General features: G+C 43.7%; 1 protein-coding gene across 1 annotated transcript in view; it reads left to right on the top strand.

The window, feature by feature from the left end:
• Nucleotides 1–22,490, top strand: part of LOC127003710 (uncharacterized) — a 70,664-nt gene that overhangs the window by 23,951 nt on the left and 24,223 nt on the right. Inside the window, exon 3 of the mRNA XM_050870645.1 lies at nucleotides 15,289–15,492. Coding sequence (XP_050726602.1) covers nucleotides 15,289–15,492 — 204 coding nt within the window. The remainder of the gene's footprint in view (nucleotides 1–15,288; nucleotides 15,493–22,490) is intronic.

The raw sequence follows: 22,490 nt of genomic DNA, 5'->3' as shown, positions 1-22,490 counted from the left end.
AAAAGCTTTAGATAGACAAGAAAGCAAAGCTATAGGATGGTAGTTTGAGGGATTGGAACAATCACCCTCCTTAGGCACAGGCTGTATGAAGGCATACTTCCAGCTGGAAGGAAGGGTAGATTTTGACAGGTAGAGGCAAAAGAGTTTAACCAGGCAGGGTGTCAGCACGGAAGCACAGTTTTTAAGGACAATAGGAGGCACTCCATTAGGCTCATAAGCCTTCTGAGGATTGAGGCCAGAGGGAACATAGAAAACATCATTCTTAAGAATCTTAATAACAGGCATAAAGGAGTCAGAGGGGAGATGAGAAGGAGGAATATGCCCAGAATCGTCCAGAGTGGAGTTTTTAGAGAAAGTTTGAGAGGGGAGTTCAGCCTTAGAGATAGATGAGACGGCGGTGCTGCCGTCAGGACTAAGGAGAGGAGGGAAAGATGAAGAAGTGAAGTTGGAGATGTTTTTGGCTAGATGCTAGAAGTCCTGGGAAGAATTAGAAAAAGCAAGGTTTTGGCATTTTCTATCAATGAAGGAGTTTTTGGTAACTCGGAGAATAGATTTGGCACGATTCCGGGCAGAAATGAAAAGATCATGGTTAGTAGGAGTTCGAAGGCTCTGGTACCTTTTGTTAGCTGCCTCTCTATCTTTGACAGCACGAGAACAAGTGTGATTAAACCAAGGCTTTTTAGCATGAGGAGTAGAGAAAGTACGTGGAATGTATGCCTCCATTCCAGAGACAATCACCTCTGTGATGCGCTGGGCACACAGAGATGGGTCTTGCTCCTGGCAGCAGTAATCATTCCACGGGAAATCGGAAAAGTACATAATCAGGTCATCCCACCGAGCTGAAGCAAAATGCCAGAAGCATCGCCTCTTCGGTGGGTCCAATATAATAATTAGTGGACCACAACGAAAACAAATAATTTAATGCGGTACTTGCAACACATTTTGAAAAGATTGTCTTACACAAAGACAAATGAAATGAGCACATTCAGTACTACCAAAGATTGTCCAAAAAACATGAGTTATATCCCATCGCATTCCAAGAATGTGCACACCTGTATACTTTCATCCAGTCACACTTAGTGAAATAAATACAGTAGAGCCCCACTTAGCTCGAGATCAATTAGCGCGAACCGCAATTAGCGCGAGCCACCATTTACCAAGAAAAAAATGAATTAGCGCGAAAGCCTCAGTTAACGCGAGCAGCCACCACGACTGAATTTTGAAAATTGCGCCAAGCCGCCATGATGTGCGGCACGAGCCGCCATGATGCGCGGCACAAGCCGCCATGATGCGCGGCACAAGCCGCCATGATGCGCGGCACAAGCCGCCATGATGCGCGGCACAAGTCGCCATGATGCGCAGCACAAGCTGCCATGATGCACAGCACGAGCTGCCATGATGCACGGCACAAGCCGCCATGATGCGCGGCACAAGCTGCCATGGTGCGCAGCATAAGCCGCCATGATGCGCAGCACAAGCCACGATGATGCGCAGTACAAGCCGCCATGATCCGCTTAATAAGCCGCCAGGATGTGAAGCAAAAGCCGCCATGAGACGCGGCACAAGTCGCCATGATGCACAGCACAAGCCGCCATGATGCGCAGCACAAGCCGCCATGATGCGCAGCACAAGCCGCCATGATGCGCGGCACAAGCCGCCATGATGCACAGCAGAAGTCCCCATGATGCGCAGCACAAGCCGCCATGATGCGCGGCACAAGCCGCCATGATGCGCGGCACAAGCCGCCATGATGCGCAGCACAAGCCGCCATGATGCGCGACACAAGCCGCCATGATGCGCAGCACAAGCCGCGAGAGCCCTTACTTTAGCAGACGACGCCATGTTGATACAGGGCAAGTGCTTTGTTTACGTTGTGGATGTGGATACTGGCAACTGACCTTGGCCGTCTGTGACGTACACCCGGAAAATTTGGATTTGCCGGTTGTCCAAGTGGGATACTGCCTTAAGGCAGCGAGGCCGCTGACCGGGTGAGCGCCGGCGATGATGTCATCGGACTCCCAGCAAATCACAAGCGTGTTTTCAGAGCTCAGCCAATCGTAGGGTTTTTTTTTTTAATGCGAGTGATTATTTTGAGTAATTATCAAACCCAAAAGTCAGACCCACGTGTGCACCAAATTTTTTTCTTCATATTGGTTACTTTATTCAATTAGCGCGAATTCAGTTAGCGCGACCGCGTTTATCCACCTAATTCTCGCGCTAAATGGGGCTCTACTGTACTAAAGTATCTTGTCACAACTTAAAAGAAAAAAATATAAATAAACAATAAAGTCTCTTGTCACAACACTTATTATGACTAGTTCCTGTTGAGGGTGATCATCTGCTCCTGCCAGGGACCCCTTCTCTCCTCTAGTCTTTGAAGTACTGTTGGAGGTACAGGCGCTGGTCCTTGGCCAGGTCCAGGTCGATCTCTTGCCTCCAAGTTCCAGGGATGACATTGTAGTTCTCATCCTTGTGGTCCACCTCTGCACTGTGGATTCTGGGGTTCCTGATCCTCAGTAGGTTATGTAGAACAATGCAGCATTCAACAATGCTTCTCACCACATCAGGAGACTGGTACATGGTGGTCAACAAGCACCTCCACCTATTGGCCATAATACCAAATGTATTCTCAACCACCCGCCTGCCTCTGGGGATGCGATAGTTATAGACGAGTTCCTCCTTGGTCATGTTTCTCTTGGACCACGGCTTCATCATGTAGTTCCTCAAGGCGAAAGCGTTGTCGCCGAGAATGAAGTAGGGGATAAGTCTGATCTCATCTGCACCATCTTCATCTGCCTCTGGTTTCTGGGGGAGTCGTTCAGCTGGTGGAAGACAAACGGTACTGTTCTCAATGCACTCTTTCAACTCTGACTCATTAAATATCTGAGCATCTGACATGTGTCCAACACAGCCAGTGTCCACCCAGATGAATTTGTAGTCTGCGTCGACGAGTGCCATGAGGATGATAGAGTAGCAATGCTTATATACGTACCAGTACTCGCTGCCTGAGTTTGGAGGCTGCTTGATTTTGATGCGCTTGCCATCCAGGACTCCTATGGCATGGGGTACGTGCCACCTCCTCTCGAATTTCATGGCCAGCTCTTTTCACTCACCAGACACCAGGTGAGGTTGGGAACTTGAACACTTCTTCCTTGCAGGCTTTCACGATGGCCTCACACACCTTGGGGATGGCACGGCAGATGGCTGTCTTGCTGACCCTCTAGTTGAACCTGAGGCTCGGGTACTGGTCACCAGTGGCTCGGTGCCTTAAAGTCAGTGCCAACTTCAAGCCAGGATCAAGAGATGCACGGGCATTGGTTCCTGGTCCGCTGATAGCCGGCCTCACCCTCTTGAGGATCTCATTAAAGAGCTCCAGGGGCATCCTCATATAATTCTTGAAGTAATTCAGATCTTCTGTCCTCAGCTTCTGGACCAGCCTATAGTACTGACTGTGGTCAAGTCTCTGCTGTTTGGTGAGCCAACTGCAAACCCAGACCTGTGGCCGACGCCTACGCCTTCTTCGCATCACTCTCCGTATCTCCAATATGTTTCGGAGAGCCGTTCTTGCAGAATGTTGGCCTGGACCTAGAGGAGAAGAGCAAGGTACACATCGTCCATGCTGACTGCTTGAAGGTCCAATCCCAACTGCAACTCGGAAGTGCTGCGACATCGTTTTTATACCCTCCGAGCTCTTTTGGTCGCATCTCACTCGTTACATGGTTTCCATGAAAACACAAACTAGCGAGCCACTGGGAGACTCATGAGAGTTGTGCGAGATGAGCGATTTTTGCTCACTCTCATGACTCTCATGAGTCGCTAGCTGATCTCTTGTCGGTGGAAACCTTGTTTAGCTACGCTTCTCCATTACCACATAACATGAACATGGAACCCAAGAGACAAGCCAAAACATCTACTGAATGCACCCCAAAGCATTCAGGAAAGGTTTTCACCTTGCAGAAGAATTCAGATTTAGAAGAAGTTACGTTTTGGTACGAGTTACATTGCAGTAAGGAGAGCTTACCACATTAATCGGGGTCCCGCCTGGCTCGGCTTCTACTCGCCGGCCAAAGTTGCTAATTATGCATTTTCTGGTGTAGTGTTACCACGCTGAGCAACGGAGCCATCCTGGCAGCGCTGCCCTCCACATTGTCAGCGAGCGAGCCATGTCATACACTCACACTCTCTCTTACTCTCTACCACAGTTTCTATTGCTTTCTAATTCATACTTGAAATGAGATACGAAATGGTAATTGTGGAGATTCACTCCCCGCCTCCAAAATACAACATTACATCTCCATATTTTATAGTTAAGACACATATGTAAACTACTCCAACCGAATTTGAAATATCCTGACCTCTAACGTGGGGGCTTCGCCCCCTTCGACACCCCTATTGTGGTAATACTACACTGTGACTGCAGCAGAAAATGCATAACTGGCAACTTGCGCCCGTGGGTAACAGCTGAGCCAGGTAGGACTCGGATTCGGTAGGAGTGCCCAGGAGTGTTTCTAGAGGGGGCACTAATTTTATACGGATTTTCGAATAGTATGGAGGTCCTGGGTCCCTAACCCCTGTACTATTTGAGGGATGACTGTATATGAGGCTCCGCGTGGAGAAGTGTCCCAAGCGACACAATAGCCGGTTTGGAGTTAAGCACATATAGCACTATTTTCACCCTTCTACTTCAATCTCAGCATGTTGGAAAGGACAAAACGCCACTCGCAATACGGTCAAAACGCTCTGAAACCAGAGAGGTAAAACTGCACACTCACTCGACTTGCATGCCCTGGCGAAACGTGCCTCGGAGGAGTGTCCCAAGCTCCCGGCTGCGGTGGTGGTGGTGGTGACGTGTGCTCCCCTACCCCGCGCACTGTAGCCATGCAAGCGAGGGGTAAACATTAGAATAACTATTTTTTTAATGAAACAGTAGAGTTTAATATTAATTTTACTAATCGTTTGTTTGTTCGCTTTTTTTGTTTGGTTGTTTGGGTGTACAGTTAACAATAAGCAGAATCATTATCCATTCGGTTAGTGCAATGTTTGATCAAAACACCGCTGAGGCGATTTTATGTTGGTTGTTTGCATTGTATGTTGTTTGTTTGTTTTTATGTATTTGTTTTTGTTTAGTATCATTATTATTGCACATTAAACAATCATTTCCTGAATGGACTTCAGGCTTGGGAAGAAAAAAAAAATACCAAGAAAACGAGTAACCGATTATCTGTTTTTTGTATGTTTGTTGTTTGCTTGTTTGTGTGTGTTTAGTTGTGTCTGGGACTGGAAGACAACTTTGGCAGAATTTTTACACAATCAGTACTAGATTCGAGTTCTTAGTGCCTAGAAACACAAAACTAGTACCAAACGTTACTGTGTTGGTTGTTTGTTGATTAAGTTTGTTTGCTTGATTGACACTCCGTTATAGTTTTTTTGGCGTTAGTAATCAAACCAGTAATACTTTGCGTGATGACTCAGGCTTTGGGAGAAAAAAATAGCATGAAAACGAATAACCGCTTACCTGTTTTGTTTGTTGTTTGCTTGTTTTTATTATTGTTTGGTTGTCTGGAAGACAACATGGGAAGAATAATACACAATCACTACTGGATTTGAGTTCTTATTGCCTAGAAACACACAAAACTAGTTCCAAACAACTGTGTTTTTATTTGTTGTTTGTTTGTGTGTTTGTTTGCTTGTTTGACACTCCATTATAGTTTTTTTTGTGTTAGTAATCAAACCAGTAATACTTTGTGTGACTGAATCTGCTCATGATGTCATAAACAAATCATCTGGTTGTTTGTTTGTCTACTTGTTGTTTGTTTGTTTGTGTACTTGTTGTTTGTTTGTTTGTCTTCTTGTTGTTTGTTTGTTTGTGTACTTGTTGTTTGTTTGTTTGTCTACTTGTTGTTTGCTTGTTTGTTTGTCTACTTGTTGTTTGTTTGTTTGTCTACTTGTTATTTGTTTTTGTTTAATCTTTCTAAAACTAACATCAGTGGTTTTGTCTTGAAAAATACTTAAAAATGATGTTTTCAAAATGCTCCTAGCTTCAATGACAACAAAGTTATTAATGTTTTACATTTCCAAAATTTGGAAGCGATTTCTGACGTTTTAAAAATTGGCGCTTGGGGCACTTCTCCACGCGGGGCATCATATTATATATATATATATATATATATATATATATATATATATATATATATATATATATATATATATATATATATATACAGAACCCACTCGAGATTCGCGCTCTCCGAGTTTAGCGATCCTCGCGTTTAGCGCTGAGTACTAAATTCTTACAATCAGGACTATCGCGCAGAACCGCCACGAGTTTCGTTGCTTTGACATGTACCGGTCGCGTCTACCTACCGTCGGCGTCATGCGTGCTGCCTCAAAAGGCGGTGTCCAACCATTGGGGCTATGGGCAACCACGGTTGCCCGTATACCCAACCGGGAGCGAGTTGTTGGTTGTCCGTATGAATGGAAAACGGTTGTGAATACGAGCGTGGGTACGTGGGTACCGAACGGCTGCATGTAAACAAACAGAAGACAGCAATGGCTGAGGAGTGAGGAGCAGTGGAAGGTGGCCCACCAAAAGACTCGTAAAATGGACTGGCAGAACTGCTTTGCTTACTACTTGATTAACAAGATAAGAGAACACCCCGTGCTGGGGAACCACAGTCCAAAAAACTTTTTTCTCGAGTCTATGAAAATTGTAGATCTCCCAGTGTTGTTTTCCTCTTTTTCTTCTTCTTTTGACCTGTAATGCATGTCAGCGACAGTGAAAAGTAACAGTGGAAAATAGCAAAAGGGCATAGAAAACCAAATTCAGGGAAAGAAAAGAACAGGAAAACACCTAAGATCTGGGTGAAGTGTAACTAAGTGCGCACTGTGAAGTAAATCAGGGCCGCTTTCACAGTCACTGTTTGTTTTGATCGTACTAATGGCGGCGATCGACGCCATAGTTTTCCACGTGAAATTGGCCTATGGGGATGGTGGCTGCAAACGAAGCGACAGGTGTTGAGAGTGTGTGGTAAGGTGCGGGGCGAGGCTAACCCAGCAGCCGCCACGAGGTGCCGTTGTAAAGGCAATACCTCCGACACCATCACATCACATCACTACCCATCGGCCAGTTTCATGTGGAAATACTAAAGTGGCGATCCCCGCGACTGATAACGATCAATACAAACAAAATGACTGAAAGCGGCTCTAAGTGCATGTTGTGAAGTATAAAAATGTGGAGAAGGAGGACCTAAGAAGGGATACAAAACATTACAGGTCAAAAGAAGAAGAAGAAGGTCCACTATACACTGGCAGGTGTTGCGAGAAATATCTCCCCGCTGAAATTAGTCATTCTGCTGTCCACCACGCATGCGCGCTGTGGGAATACACAGCATTAAAAGTGTTAATTTGCCTGGATTTGTACTTTTTTGTCCGCTTGTGGTCTTTGTGAGCGGTGAGAGTAATATGGAAGCAGTAAACAAGTTGAACCTCTCTGCAAGCTATTTTGCGATTGCGGCGGCGGTTTACGTTCAACAGGCATTGACAAGTTAATCATGATGTTAGTGATTTAATGATATATAACAGAAAGAGTTAGCATATTATATCATAACACACAGAAAACTATCAGAAGCTATAGCTTTGTCCAACTGTCCCTCGGGTGACCGCGAGCAACCGCCCTTACTTTAGCAGACGACACCACGTGGATCACAAGCGTGTATTCAGCCAATTGTAAGGCAGCCGCCTTCAACTGCGGCTTCAAAACGACCTGTTCTCATTTACCATTTTTTGCCTATTACGAAGGTACGTATTTTGAGATAACAAGAAAGTAAAGTCGAAAAAATTGTGATAACAAGGGAGTCAAGTCGAAAAAAAAGGCAATTTTTTTCCACGGGCCGGAACCAATAATCACTTTTTCATGTATTTCAATACCTCGAGTTAGCGATCCTCGAAGTTTAGCGCCATACCTTGAATGAAGCCTTGAAACTTCGAGAGGTAATATATAGATATATATATATATATATATATATATATATATATATATATATATATATATATATATATATATATATATATATATATATACAGTCGTCCCTCAAATAGTACGGGGGTTAGGGACCCAGGATCCCTGTACTATTCGAAAATTCGTATAAAATTAGTGCCCCCCTTAGAAACACTCCTGGGCTGCGTTTGAGAGAGGGAATCGGGACTCTTGGAACGTCACGAGTGCTCTCAGACGCATGACGCGGCAGCACGAGTTGCCAACTCGGCACGTCTGCTGGCTCCCGGCTTTGAGAGGTGAAGCGCCTTCGTGCTGTGATGACGTCATCAGCAAATATGGCGGCCCAAACAAACACATATAATAGTTTCCATTGCATTTCACCTCTTTGTGCCACCATAACCACTGCAGCTTCCTTTTCATCTTCTGTTGTAAGGAGTTCATCAGTCAGGACAGCTAGTAATACATGTTAAACGTCGCCAGGAAGATCAGCGTACGTCATTTTGCTATGAGTGAGACGCCATTACAATAACAACGATGAGGCTTAGTAAAAGGACAGCCTTTATCTCCACTCTTGCAGCACTCTTGGAGCACTGGCAGTTACTGCGGCAAGAATTTATTTTTCACAATGATTTTCAGGGTGTTGGCCCTGAGGGATTAAGCCATTTCAAAGGCTGTAGTTGGGACCGAAAGGGACAACTACGTCCTGAACTAAGATCAAGACTCAAGATGATAGATACAGCGAACGCTGCTCTCATTCACGTGGTATGCTCTCCCTGTGGCAACATAATTTATCCCAAAACGTAACTTCTCCTAAATCTGAATTTTTCTTCAAGGTGAACACCTTTCTCGAATGTATTGGGGTGCGTTCAGCAGGTGTTTTGGTTGAACAGTGTTGCCACTCATGCCAGGGCTACTTGGTGTGACGAGCGGGAAATTTAAAAATCCTAAAAAAAATCTTCCATGACCATCCGTATAAAACTGAATCCGTACTATTGGAAACCGTACTATTTGAGGGACGACTGATATATATATATATATATATATATATATATATATATATATATATATATATATATATATATATATATATATATATATATATTTATTTATCTATTTATTTATTTAGATATAATGTACCAAAATTATATTTTCAGTTACTTTGAAGTTACTGCATTTGAATAGAGATTTGAGTTTACCAACTGATGTTTTCATGCTGGTAAGTAAAATGACTGTGCATAATTAAAAATTTAAAACCACTTATAATTAAAACCACAATACCTGATGAAAACTACAAAGATACACAATAAAAACATTGGTTTTATTGATATCTTTTGGTTTAAACCTGGGGTGTCAAACTCATGGCACGCGGAATAGTCAGAAATGGCCCGCGGTATCACGGTAACTTCAAAAATCTTGTAAATGTATTTTTTACCTTGTTGGGCCCCATTATGGCACTTCAGAGTATGAATTGGCACTCGAAGGGTTTTGAGTTTGACACCCCTGGTTTAAACTGCCAACCCTGCTGTACATAATTAAACTCTTACATATAGTTAAAACCACAATTTTGATGAAACTAACAAAGATACACACGAAAGAAAAAAAAAAGGTTTATTAGTTGGTTTAAACCACTTTTTTTATTGGTTTAAACCATTTGTTGAAACCGCCAACCCTGCCTGTTATGCACACACCGCCGGCTGCCGCCGCAGCTGCAAAATAGCTTGCAGAGAGAGGTTCAACTAGCTTACTGTTTCTATATTTCACTCACCACTCACAAAGATCACAAGTGGAAAAACTAGAAAAAAACAGGCAATTTGATGTTTTTCCTGCTGTGTATTTCCTTCAGTGTTCTTGCGTGGTGGACAGCAGAGCGACTTATTTCGGCGGTGAGGTATTACTCGCAACATCGGCTTGTGTAATGGGCCAACCCTGCTGCCACCCTGCCCCATCTTGTGCCGCCCCACACCGCATGCCGAATAAATTCAAACTAACGAAACCTAATCTACGTAACAGGCGATCCCCTAAGCTGTGTCAGTACTGACACACACAAACACTTGGCTATTTTCCATAACATATACATACCCTGGATTGATGCATAAGACTTTCTTGTGGTGTAAATACTTCTTCATTTGAATGGAAACCACAAGGATCAAGGAAAATATTTCATCAGGTGGCCTAAAAAGACTACAGTAACCAAAGGATGGGACAGCAGATAAATAGAGGAGGGCGAGGTAGCTAGCAGATGCTGTTGTGGTTACCGTTAATATCAGTGGTGGGCACGGTTCCGCTAATCGCTAATTAGCGAAGCTAATTTTTTCATTAGCTGATTAGTGTTTTTGCTAACATTAGAAACAGTTAGCTGACCAATTAGCTTCTGCTAAATGTAGTTCCTCCTCCACTAACTTTAAGTCCACTAACTAAAAAATTCATACAAGTTTGTTCTTGTCCGTTGTGTGCAGTGGGGCCGCGGGAGGGGGGGAGGCATGCAGTTAGCAAGTTCAGAAGAGCAGTCAGCGTGGAAATATTGATAGAAGATCGAAAGAGAGGCAACATCGCGGCGGAATTTAAGAGGTAGAAGACTATCAGTAGGAGGAGGAGAGCTGATGAGATGAAGAGCCTTAGTCTCCACTCTGTCCAGAAGAGCTATGTGGGTAGAGCCCCCCCACACGTGAGATGCATACTCCATACGAGGGCGGACAAGGCCCCTGTATATGGATAGCAACTGCGCGGGGGAGAAGAACTGGCGGAGACGATACAGAACACCCAACCTCGAGGAAGCTGATTTAGCGAGAGAGGAGATATGAAGTTTCCAGTTGAGATTTTGAGTTAAGGATAGACCGAGGATGTTTAGTGTTGAAGAAGGTGACAGCTGAGTGTTGTCGAAGAATAGGGGATAGGTGTTTGGAAGATTGTGTCGAGTTGATAGGTGGAGAAATTGAGTTTTTGAGGCATTGAAGGACACAAGGTTCCTTCTGCCCCAATCGGAAATGATAGCAAGGTCTGAGGTTAAGCGTTGTGCAGCCTCCAGTCTGAAGTTGTGTACTTCCTGTTGTGATGGTCTTCTATTGAAAGAAGTTGAATAATGCAGAGTGGAGTCGTCATGCAGTGGACAGGACAGTTTGTTATGGAAAGAAGATCATTGATGAATAACAGGAAGAGAGTGGGTGATAGGACAGAGCCCTGTGGAATCCCACTGTTGATAGGTTTAGGGGAAGAGCAGTGACCGTCTACCTACGCAGAGATAGAACGGCCGGAAAGGAAACTGGAGATAAAGGAACAGAGAGAGGAATAGAATTCGAAAGAGGGCAGTTTAGAAAGCAAAGAGTGGTGCCAGACTCTATCGAAGGCTTTCGATATGCAAGCGCAACAGAGAAAGTTTCACCGAAACGGCTAAGAGAGGATGACCAAGAGTCAGTTAAGAGAGCAAGAAGATCGCCAGTAGAACGCCCCTTGCGGAATCCATATTGGCGATCAGATAGAAGATTAGAAGTGGAAGGGTAATTTGAATCTTCCGGTTAAGGATTGATTCAAAAACTTTAGATAGACATGAAAGTAAAGCTATTGGGCGGTAGTTTGAGGGATTGGAGCGGTCACCCTTCTTAGGCACAGGCTGTACAAAGGCATACTTCCAGCAGGAAGGAAAGTTATATGTTGATAGGCAGAGACGAAAGAGTTTGACCAGGCAGGGTGTTAGCACAGAAGCACAGTTTTTAAGGACAATAGGAGGCACTCCATCAGGTCCATAAGCCTTCTGAGAGTTGAGGCCAGAGATGGCATAGAAAACATCATTAGGAAGAATCTTAATAACAGACATAAAGGAGTCAGAGGGGAGATGAGTAGGAGGAATATGCCCAGAATCGTCCAAGGTGGAGTTCTTACAGAAAGTTTGAGTGAAGAGTTCAGCCTTAGAGACAGATGAGACGGCAGTGCTGCCGTCAGGGTTAAGGAGAGGAGGGAAAGAGGAAGAAGTGAAATTGGAGGAGATATTTTTGGCTAGATGCCAGAAGTCACGGGAAGAATTAGAAGAAGCAAGGTGTTGACAGTTTCTATTTATAAAAGAAGTTTTGGTAAGTCGGAGAATAGATTTGGCACGATTCCGGGCTGAAATGTATAGATCAAAGTTAGTGGGAGTTCGAAGGCTCAGGAACCTTTTGTGAGCTGCCTCTCTATCTTTAATAGCACGAGAACAAGCATGATTAAACCAAGGCTTTTTAGCATGAGGAGTAGAGAAAGAAAGTGGAATGTATGCCTCCATTCCAGAGACAATCACCTCTGTGATGCGCAGAGCACACACAGAGGAGTCTCTCTCCTGGAAGCAGTAATCATTCCACGGGAAATCGGAAAAGTACATCCTCAGGTCGTCCCACCGAGCTGAAGCAAAATGCCAGAAGCATCGCCTCCTTGATGGGTCCAGAGGATGTACAGGATCGATAGGACAGGATACAGAAATAAGGTTATGATCAGAGGAGCCCAACGGAGAGAACAGTTTGACAGAGTAAGCAGAAGGATTAGAGGTAAGGAAGAGGTCTAGAATGTTGGGCCTGTCTCCAAGACGGTCGGGAATACGAGTAGGGTGCTGAACCAACTGCTCTAGGTCGTTGAGGAGAGCAAAGTTGAAGGCTTGTTCACCAGGCTGGTCAGTGAAAGAGGATGAAAGCCAAAGCTGATGGTGAACATTGAAATCTCCCAAGATGGAGATTTCAGCAAAGGGAGAGTGGGTCAAGATGCGCTCCACTTTAGAGTTCAAATAGTCAAAGAGTTTTACATAGTTAGTAGAGTTAGGTGAGAGATAAACAGCACAGATGTATTTAGTAATAGAATGACAATGAAGTCTTAACCAGATGGTGGAAAATTCAGAAGAGTCAAGGTCGTGGGCACGAGAGCAAGTGATGTCGTTGCGCACGTAGGCGCAACATCCAGCTTTGGATTGAAATTTAGGATAGAGATAGTAGGAGGGAACAGAGTAGAGGTTGCTGTCAGTAGCCTCAGAAACCTGTGTTTTGGTGAGGAAGAGAAGGTGAGGTTTAGAGGAGGAGAGATGTTCCACAGAACGAAAATTAGAACGAAGACCGCGAATGTTGCAGAAATTGATAAGGAGGAGGTTCGAGGAGTTATCAGGACACCTCTCAAGTCGGCAGCTAGAAGGGGAGTCCTCACTGGGGGAATTTATGGTCCCCCCCCCCCCCAGGCGGGGACTCCGAGGCAGCTATTTTTTTCGCCATGTTGAATTTTGAATTTTGGGAAAAGGTGTGTGTGTTTTGTGAATGTAGTGTGGTGTAGAAAGAAGAGGAACTGTCTTTAGAGAGCATGTTGAACTGCTCTCTGGTGTTGATGAGACAAAAGGGAAACGGTTAGTGAGGACATGGGAAGGGTCTTTGAAGGGCTTCAGCACCCTCCTCGCTTCCCATATATCCTCACCGGGAGTAGCTCACGCCCATTCGGTAGGTGTCTTCCTACCTACTCCTACATTACCTGCGGTAATGCGGTACTTTTCCCGGAGTAGTGCGGTTGCGGTTGTGCGGTCCCATATTTTTTCTTTCATATTGTGTTATCTGGTGTGCAGTACAGCGGTATTTGTAGACACTAGTCAATATAAAAAATACTTCAATGCCTCTCCTGGCTATCCATTGACTAACTAATAACTTGTGATATAAAAATAAAAAAATAAAGGAGGACTGGGGGAGGAAGAGAGGGAGGTAAGGGAGGAAGGGGGACAGGGGAGGAGGGAGGAATGCAACTTTCCGAGGGAGGAGGAGGGACAGGGGGAGGAGGACATCAGCGTCATGTGAGAGAGGAGGTGGGGGTGGTAAGGAAGGAAGGAAGGAAGGGTGGTGTGACAGCTGCAGTAGCACTAGCCAGGGAGGAATGGTAGGGAGGATATGGGGGAGTGAAGGGGAAGGGGAGGAATTCTCTGGAGTTTGAGCGAAAACAAAAGATTAGTAATATAGGAAAATCATGATGGGAATAGTGAAACATTATTCAAACTCTCCAACATATTAAGACAAAACACATCAACTGCAACTGGTAATAGCGAGACCTCGACCGTGGGAAAGCTCTAAGCACTGGCGTCTCCTGCCTCAGCGAAGAAACCATGTGGAAATTTTAACGGGGAGATAATAATAATAATAATAATGATAAATTATTATTATTATTATTATTATTATTATTATTATGATAATCAAATAATATTGATCTTGGCTACATTGAAAAGAGAGAGAGAGAGAGAGAGAGAGAGAGAGAGAGAATAGAGAAGTTACAATGAAGTTAAAAAACAGATACGTATAGTATGCACGGTGGTCTATGTTATGCGTCAAAGAAAAATTTGTGCGGGACATGAGATTGAGTGGCGATCATGTTACTGCTTGCTTGTTCAGTGCCATGTACAGTCATCGTCAGAGGCAGTCATGGAGCGCCGCCTTGGGTTGAGTGACGAACAGATTTCCTCCGAGTTATTCATTTAGTATTTAATTTTGAACAATAACTGAAAAGTCAGAATGATTGAATCACTGATTCTGATGACTGATACCGATTGACTGATTGAGTCCGATTCACTGTAAAAAAAATAAAAAATAAAAATCTGTGAGCATGCCACGCTGCAAATGTCTTCGATAGGTTTCTAAGTACCGCAAAAAGTACCGCAGGATTTTCTAGTGTGGTCCGCGGTAGTGCGGTATTTTCAGAAAGTCTGTGGTAGTGCGATACTTTTCTTGTGATGTACTACTGCACTAAGTACCGCACTTGCCCACCTCTGAATACTGCTATAACTGATGCTTTCATTTCTTTTCTCTTCCCTATGCATAGTGGAATAATTGTAGCTTTCTTCCAATTCTCAGACACTCCAAAGGTTTCCAAGGAAAGCAGTAGTTCCCCTTCCAGCATATCACATCCATACTTCAGCATTTTGTCAATCCCCAACCCCTCCACCACTATCCTTATTTATCCTTTTTATGTCACTCTCTGTCAATATCTACATGCTCTCCTTTCTTAACACATCCCAGTTGCTTCCCTTCCTTTCACTCACTAGCTACTTAATATACTCTTTCCATATGTCAATCACTTATTCACTTATTTCAACATGCATGCCTTCACCCCCTTGTACTTTCTTTTTCATTCATCAATTCTCTGGCCGTACTATTTTTCAAACCTATTATTTTGTTTTTAATGTATCTCAGTTTCTTACAAAAAATAATTTGGTTTGCCTCTACATTCTAAGAAAACTGCCACCATAACTTATAAGAGGGGCCATGACAATGTTCATGATATAATTGTATAATTATTTATTAATTTTCTTTTAGTCGCTGACAAGTTTAAACGAAGAGGCTGAGGTGCAACCATGCATCAAGACACATCTTGGCGTCTCCAGTCACCATACAGACTCTCATCGTTCATGCCATCACTTACAACCACCACAGGGGCTGTGCTCTCTCATACAGACCTTGTTCTTCAGCAACAAGCCCCACACCTGCGATCACCAAAGAAGAGTAACTTTTTGTGTAACTGTAAGTAGTATATTGCATTTTGCAGATTTTTATTCAGTATTAGTCCACAAAATTATATGCAGGTTGAAAATCCTTAATCCAGAATTCAAAAATCTGAAAACCTCCAAAATCCGAAAAAAAATTTAATGCTGATGTGATGCTTTTTTTTTTTTTTTTTTTTTTTTTTTTCTCAACATGGACATGGGCTATATGGAGGCTGTCAGGGTTAAGCGCGTACGTCCCTCCGAGGAGGGACCACAGACCTTTGCCGGGTGACGGCTCATGAAGAGGAGGGGAAGATGCTGATTAACCGACTCTATCATCTGACGTCAGTCAGATGATAGAGAGCAAGGATGCAGTATATGCGTCCTCATGTTGAAGGGGTTAAGGAAAGGGCAAGTTGGCAACCCTAGTCTCAGTCCGCGTCTTAAACTAGGAGAAATAGCACCTGTGCGCTCGTGTCCAATTGCATTTGTTTTCAGCACTATATTATCATGTTGTTTTTCGTACAATAAGTACAAAAACTTATTTTAATGTGAAATCTGAATTACATGTATGAGTGTAACATGACTAGTGTCTTTACTTGTACATTACTTTAAACATAAAATGTTGACTTATTTCAGTTTCATTTTGGGTAATATTCAAGAGAGGGTAGCCTCCTTTGGTCACGTACAACGTGGATTCTTTTTAGTCCCTGAATGCAGTGCAGTAACAGGTGACTTCTGGAAAATAGAAGGGGGTCGAGAGGGGTGAAGCTCCATATATGAAGTATATTTCATGTCCATACAACTCATTGCCATATTGCTTTTCCGTCACAAATGGAAGGGGGTCGAGGGAGCGAAGCCCCCTCCGTTAGGTAGGTTACGTAAAGTTATGTTTGGCTAGTTAAAATTTATTCGGCACGCAGTGTGGGGCAGCGGAAATATGCAGCGCAGGACGGAATATGGCGGCGACGGCGGTCAAGCCAGTGTTGCGAGAAGTTTCTCCTTGCAGAAATAAGTTGCTCTGCTGTTCAGTATGCATGCACACTGGGGGAACACACAGCAGGAAAAACATTAATTTGCCTGGTTTTGTTTTAGTTTGTCCACTTGTGATCTTTACAAGCATTAAGTGAAATATAGAAACAGTAAGTAAGTTGAACCTCTCAGCGAGCTATTTTGCGGCTGTGGCAACGGGCGTCAGCGGGTGCACAATAGACACTGAAAAGTCAATCATTTAGTGGTTTCCGGAGAAAAATACTGTCTCCATAATAAACTGCATCATATTTTGTCCAGATATAAGCAGTCAGCATCTTGAAATTAATAGGCTACCCTCTCATGAATAATCCCCTTCATTTTATTTAGATTCCAATAAAAATATTCCAAAATCCACAACACCTTCGGTCCCAGGAATTTCAGATAAGAGATTCTCAACCAGTATGATATTTCAGATTACAGGCCCTAAAGGGTACCTTAAAAGATATCCATGGCTGACCCCAAACTGTGCTAACACAGGTGAATTTCATATCATGATTCCTCTTTTAGCTTACTAAACTGTTTTCTTCAGCGCTTCACCTGATTATCAATTGAGTCTAAATTAGGATACTGTGCCATCTTTGTCTTCTTGATTATGATTGGAAATAGAAATCCTTTTGAAGAACTATAACTCAGGACTGCATTTGTCACTTCAATTTACTAAGCAGTAATCACTTGGCCACTACATTGCTGGTGGTGGCAGGTGGAATATGGCACTGATGCTGGAAGAGCGTGTTGTACAGTTCATCCACTTCTAATGTGGATGAACTGTACAACATGCTTTATGAGTCCCCACCACTACCACATTAGAAAAATTTTGCAGTACAGGGACTATTGAAAGCCTTTGTTTTCTTCCACCCCTTACCCAAATTCCTCTACCCCCCTTCCCCCATTACCCCTAAATACCCTTAAGTGTGCATGTGTGTGTGAGAGAGAGAGAGAGAGAGAGAGAGAGAGAGAGAGAGAGAGAGAGAGAGAGTGTATATTTGTGTCAAAAAATCAAATCGATGGCAACCACCAGATACTCTGTGAGTGTTGCCTTTCAAAGTGCAAATATTTTTTGAATAATATGTATTTGTTTTCCATATGATAAATGAAAGGCATATCATAATTCATATTGTACATGGTTTTACTACCACAACACAACTCGCACCGAAAAACACTAGAAATGGGGAGAGTAAGTAATGGAATTTAGAATGTGTTCATATTAACGGGGTGAAAGCGCCATAAGGCAGCTACCACAAAAATAATGGAGCAGAAACTGCTACAAAATTGAAAACTAATAATAGGAAAAAGAAAAAAAAAAGATATTCATGTTAGCAGGGTCAAGGAGGCAGCATATAGTGTGCGTGCAATGTATGAGAGACATTTTGAGGACGTTATTTATCAGGAAAAGGATGGGAGGAGGGCGACGTATCGCATACGCCTCCAACGCTCTAATGTCTGAGAGCGGCTGATGTATCTCTTACGATGACGCTTTACGGGTTAAGAGAAGAGAAGTTCATGCACACGAAGCCCGAGAGTTGTGGAGGGGAGAGACTGACTAAAAGTCTTTGAAGTTCAGGGAACTCACAACACCTCTCACATCCTCATCAATGTTTTCCATTGCCTCCTCTGCTTGCTGCTGAAGGCTGTCTTCCTCTTGAAGTGAAGCTGCTGCTTGCCTGGCGAAGTAGCGGGTGACATGTCAGCAGGAGGGCCTGTCTGCATTGGTTAACTTGGTCCATATGCATGTGACTGTAAACTGATACTGCTCCTACCAGCTGCCTCATCACATCGGTTCCTCATTCAGAAGGGTCTGTATCTGACTTACTCCTTCATGCACTCCACATGACTCAGTATGTGACTGAGGAAGCGTGTTGTGTGTTCATCATGTATTGCCCTCCTCTCCTCCTCCTGCTGTTCTCATTCTTCTTCCTCCGTGTCTTGTTGATTGACTTGTTCCACAATAGTGTTAACTGAAATATCATCTGTAGATTCAGCAGTGGTCTGGGATTGGTCTGGATTTCCAGCAACCCTGGCAACGTGACTCTTCAATATTCTCCAGCTTCTCCGCCGAGGCAAATCCACTCCTAGATCTCAGGCACTCTCCAGTGCACTCCTTGGCATCTCAGAGAGTTTCATGTTTGAAGGTATCCCACAGTTCTATATGGTCCCCAAGGGTGCTGAGCACATTGAACCAATTAGAGACTGTCATTGCACACTTCTGAGCATATGCCACGTCTTTCAGCCTCTTGAGATGCAACATAGTATTGTTGCATCTCGAGTTTTTTCTTGACCTAACATGAAGCTTGAGTGTTACAAAAACAAGCCTATGATTAGTTCCAAAGAACTCAGCACTCCGAAAAACCTTGAAGTTCTGAAGGATCCTCCAACAAGTACTTATTAGGATGGTGTCAGTCTCCTTAGCTACCCTCCTCAGTAGAACCTCATCTATCCGGCACGAATGGGGGGAAGCTCATGCCAGATAACCAGTTTTGTCATTGTTTTGAAGCTTACTCCTATAAAATTGCCAAAACTATGGGGATTATTAATGAGAGGATATACGCCTACTAATTTTGAGACGCTGACTGCATATTTCTGGACAAAATAGTATGCTCTTTATTATGAAGATAGTTTATTTTCCAGAAATCACTAAATAATTGATGTTTCAGTGCCTGTGCCGCTGTTCGCTGTCACCCATTACCACTGGTGTTGTAAGAATCAGCTCGCAGCTGTAAAATAGCTCGCAGAGAGAGGTTCAACTTGCTTACTGTACATTTCACTCACCGCTCACAAAGATCACAAGTGGACAAACTAGAACAAACCCAGGCAAATTAAAGTTTTTCCTGCTGTGTATTCCCCCAGTGCGCATGCCTGGTGGACAGCAGAGCGACTTATTTCTGCGAGGAGGTATAGGTTGTGTTCACAACTCATCAAGTTCAAGCTCGGGGCTAAGTTGGAGGTAAAACAAACCAGTCTTCTTCTTCTTTTGATCTGTTCCACATTGGTGCTGCAAGACAGACTTTCTGCTGAAATGCCATCCACTTGTGCAGTGCTGGGGTGCGGCAGTAAAGTAAACAAGTTCCCCGACGAGTTGTTTTACAGACTACCAGCTACCTCCAACCCGATAGTAATCCCATTGCAACGGTGAACAGTTACTCTTGTTCATGCCACATATTGCACCAAGCCCATGTAGTGGACCACCGCTGCCGCCGCCATGTCCTGTCCTGCTCTTCATATTTCCGCTGCCCCACATCGCCTGCCACATAAATTTAAAGTAAGGAAACCTAACTTAACCTAACGTAACCTACCTAACGGGGTGGACCTCACCCCCTCAACTCCCTTAATGAGGGGGCTTTGCCCCCTTCGACCCTCTTAACTGGGGGAATTCGCCTCCCTCGACCTCCCTTCTATTGAAAGAGTTTTTGGGGAGTATGTGGCGTACAAGATGTAAGCAATGATATCTTGCCCCGAGTAGAACACTTTTTCTGTATAAAGTAAACCCTCAGTTATCCGGGTGCACCGTATCCGACCTCGCCCGTATCCGGGAGTTTTAAAAAATAATTGATTTTTCCAAAAAAATTTTTTAAATTGTTGCGCGCCGCCAAAAGTCGTTCAAATTGCCCGCGCAATGCCTCTAAACTCTGCCAGAGTGGTGTACCGCACCCGTAAGGTGTGCCCCAGCTTGCACGTAGCAGTGATATTGACGTCCTGGTGCGAAGGTTCGCAGGAAAGCTGTGTGCTTCGCAGTACAACTGGCACGTAAACGTTCTTGCCAAGTGCTGCAGACCATATCGAAGTGACAAGAGTCAAGACATTGCAGGTTTAAATGGCGGGAGTGTTAAAGGACTGTTTAAATGAAACACACAGTGCGAACCCTAGCTTAGCATTGAAGACTGCCTAAATCCAGACTGGACTAGGTGAGTAGGGCTCCGTCCCCGTGGAGAAGGCGTGCTAGCACTCCTGCAAGAGTGAGGGCGGAATAAGAAATGCAGATAAGTACCGCCCTCGGTCCGACATGTGAGAGAAGGATTATACCATGCTTATGGTAAGGCGAGTAAAGGGGCCCACAGGGGTTCGGGAGTCCCGTGGGCCAGCCCGATCTGGAGGTGCGGGCTGGCTGTAAATCGCGGTTACTTCTTGTGGCTGGCCTCCCCGTGGTCCCGCTGGATGCACTGTGCCGGGGGTACCCGCCCCCCCTGGCTCACAAGGGCAACACAGTGTAACTAAACAGCCATGGATCACTGCCAGGTTGTCATTGACTCCTTGGTTATCCTCCCCACTCATACTCAAAGTGGGGTGGCCTGGCTTACTTGCCCGGCATCTGTGGGAATTCAGGCTCATTGCTGGGCTTAAAAGGGTAGCGTCCTGGGGTGCCTGCCCAGGCGTCCGTATAGAAGCCTGCTTTGAGCACTTGATGCCTGTTGCTGGCCCGGACCGCTTCGGGTATCACCCTGGTATGGCTTCTGGTTGACCTGGATGGTAAAGCCCGCGGTGCCCGTAGCCACGAGGTTGCTAACGCAGCTACGCACCGATAAAGCACACACCTAAGAACAGCACAGAGTGTTGGCCTTCCAGTTTTGTAAAACTGGACCCGTAAAAAGTTTCTTGTGGCAGTGCTGGTTCTGCTAGAAAGCCTACGTGGTAAACACGATGGCGCAGACTTGGGCGGTTAAGCTGCCACAAATACCTGGGCTTTTCTTGGTTGGGTCCAGGCCCTGCTGCTGTGATTGGCCAGGCAGGGGAACATTAGCTGGTGCCTGTGAACACGGGGGTATAGGTACCCCAGCAATGGGTTAGTGGCTGAGGCTGTCACGCCTAATTGCCGAATCCCAAGTAACAGATCCCCCCAAGGTGCAGCAGGACTGCGATTAGCCAGGGAGAGATTGCCGCGAGTGCTAACCGTGACGACGCTGCTCGTACCCTTTTCTCAGCGCCCGGAGCACATCAATCATTTCACTCCCTGGTGCAGACTGACTGCTACAAAGCTATGGGGCGTACCATATTATGAGTATAGACAGAAGCACCTATGCATTACTCTGTCGTTGCCTTATGGCAGGCCATGATCGAAAGTTGAGTTTTCAGGTATATAGACTTAACTTACACCATATCCGGGTTTTTCCCATATCCGGTTGCCCCCGTGGCTCTATTAACCCAGATACCAGAGGGTTTACTGTATAAACAAGAGGAGTTATAAATCATGGAAACCTCATTACAATTCCCTATATACCCATCCTCCTGCTATCGTACCTTCCACTATTGCAATTCGCTGCTAACATGCACTCCCTAAAACAGGGGTTTCCAACCTTTTTGTTCCTCTGTACCCCTTTGGCATTTTTTTAGGTTCCTGTGTACCCCTAAAAATTTAGGATAAAGAAACGATGAAATTGTAATATTTTGATATTATTTTATAATGAAATCTGTATGTGTAGACTGATGATATAATTTAAATAACAGTTTTGCTTACTAAAATGAGGAAATTGAAAAAAAATTACATGGTGTTGTAATCTGCATTCAAATTGCACATTTTTTTTTCTTCATTTTAGTAATATAATATATATATATATATATATATATATATATATATATATATATATATATATATATATATATATATATATATATATATATATATATATATATATATATATATATATATATATATATATATATATATATATATATATATATATATATATATATATATATATATATATATATATATATATATATATATATATATATATATATATATATATATATATATATATATATATATATATATATATATATATAAAATATATATATATAGGGTAAGGTAACTAGTAGGTACGCAAAAATCGGCGATTTTTACACTCTGACCTGTACCCGCTATACTATTTAAGCAAACTACATCAATTATTGTTTGCAAATAAAGGAATGGCTATAGTTTCATGTGGTACAAGCATTTTTCGAATAAGATTTAACTGTACAGAAAAAATGGTGTATAAAGTTAGTGCGTACGTTTAGGCCTACCCCTACCCA

This window comes from Eriocheir sinensis, chromosome 26 (assembly GCF_024679095.1).
Source record: "Eriocheir sinensis breed Jianghai 21 chromosome 26, ASM2467909v1, whole genome shotgun sequence".
NCBI classification, from domain to species: Eukaryota; Metazoa; Arthropoda; class Malacostraca; order Decapoda; family Varunidae; genus Eriocheir; species Eriocheir sinensis.
Note: the sequence above shows the minus strand (reverse complement) of the source record. Positions and strands in the feature narration are given on the sequence as shown.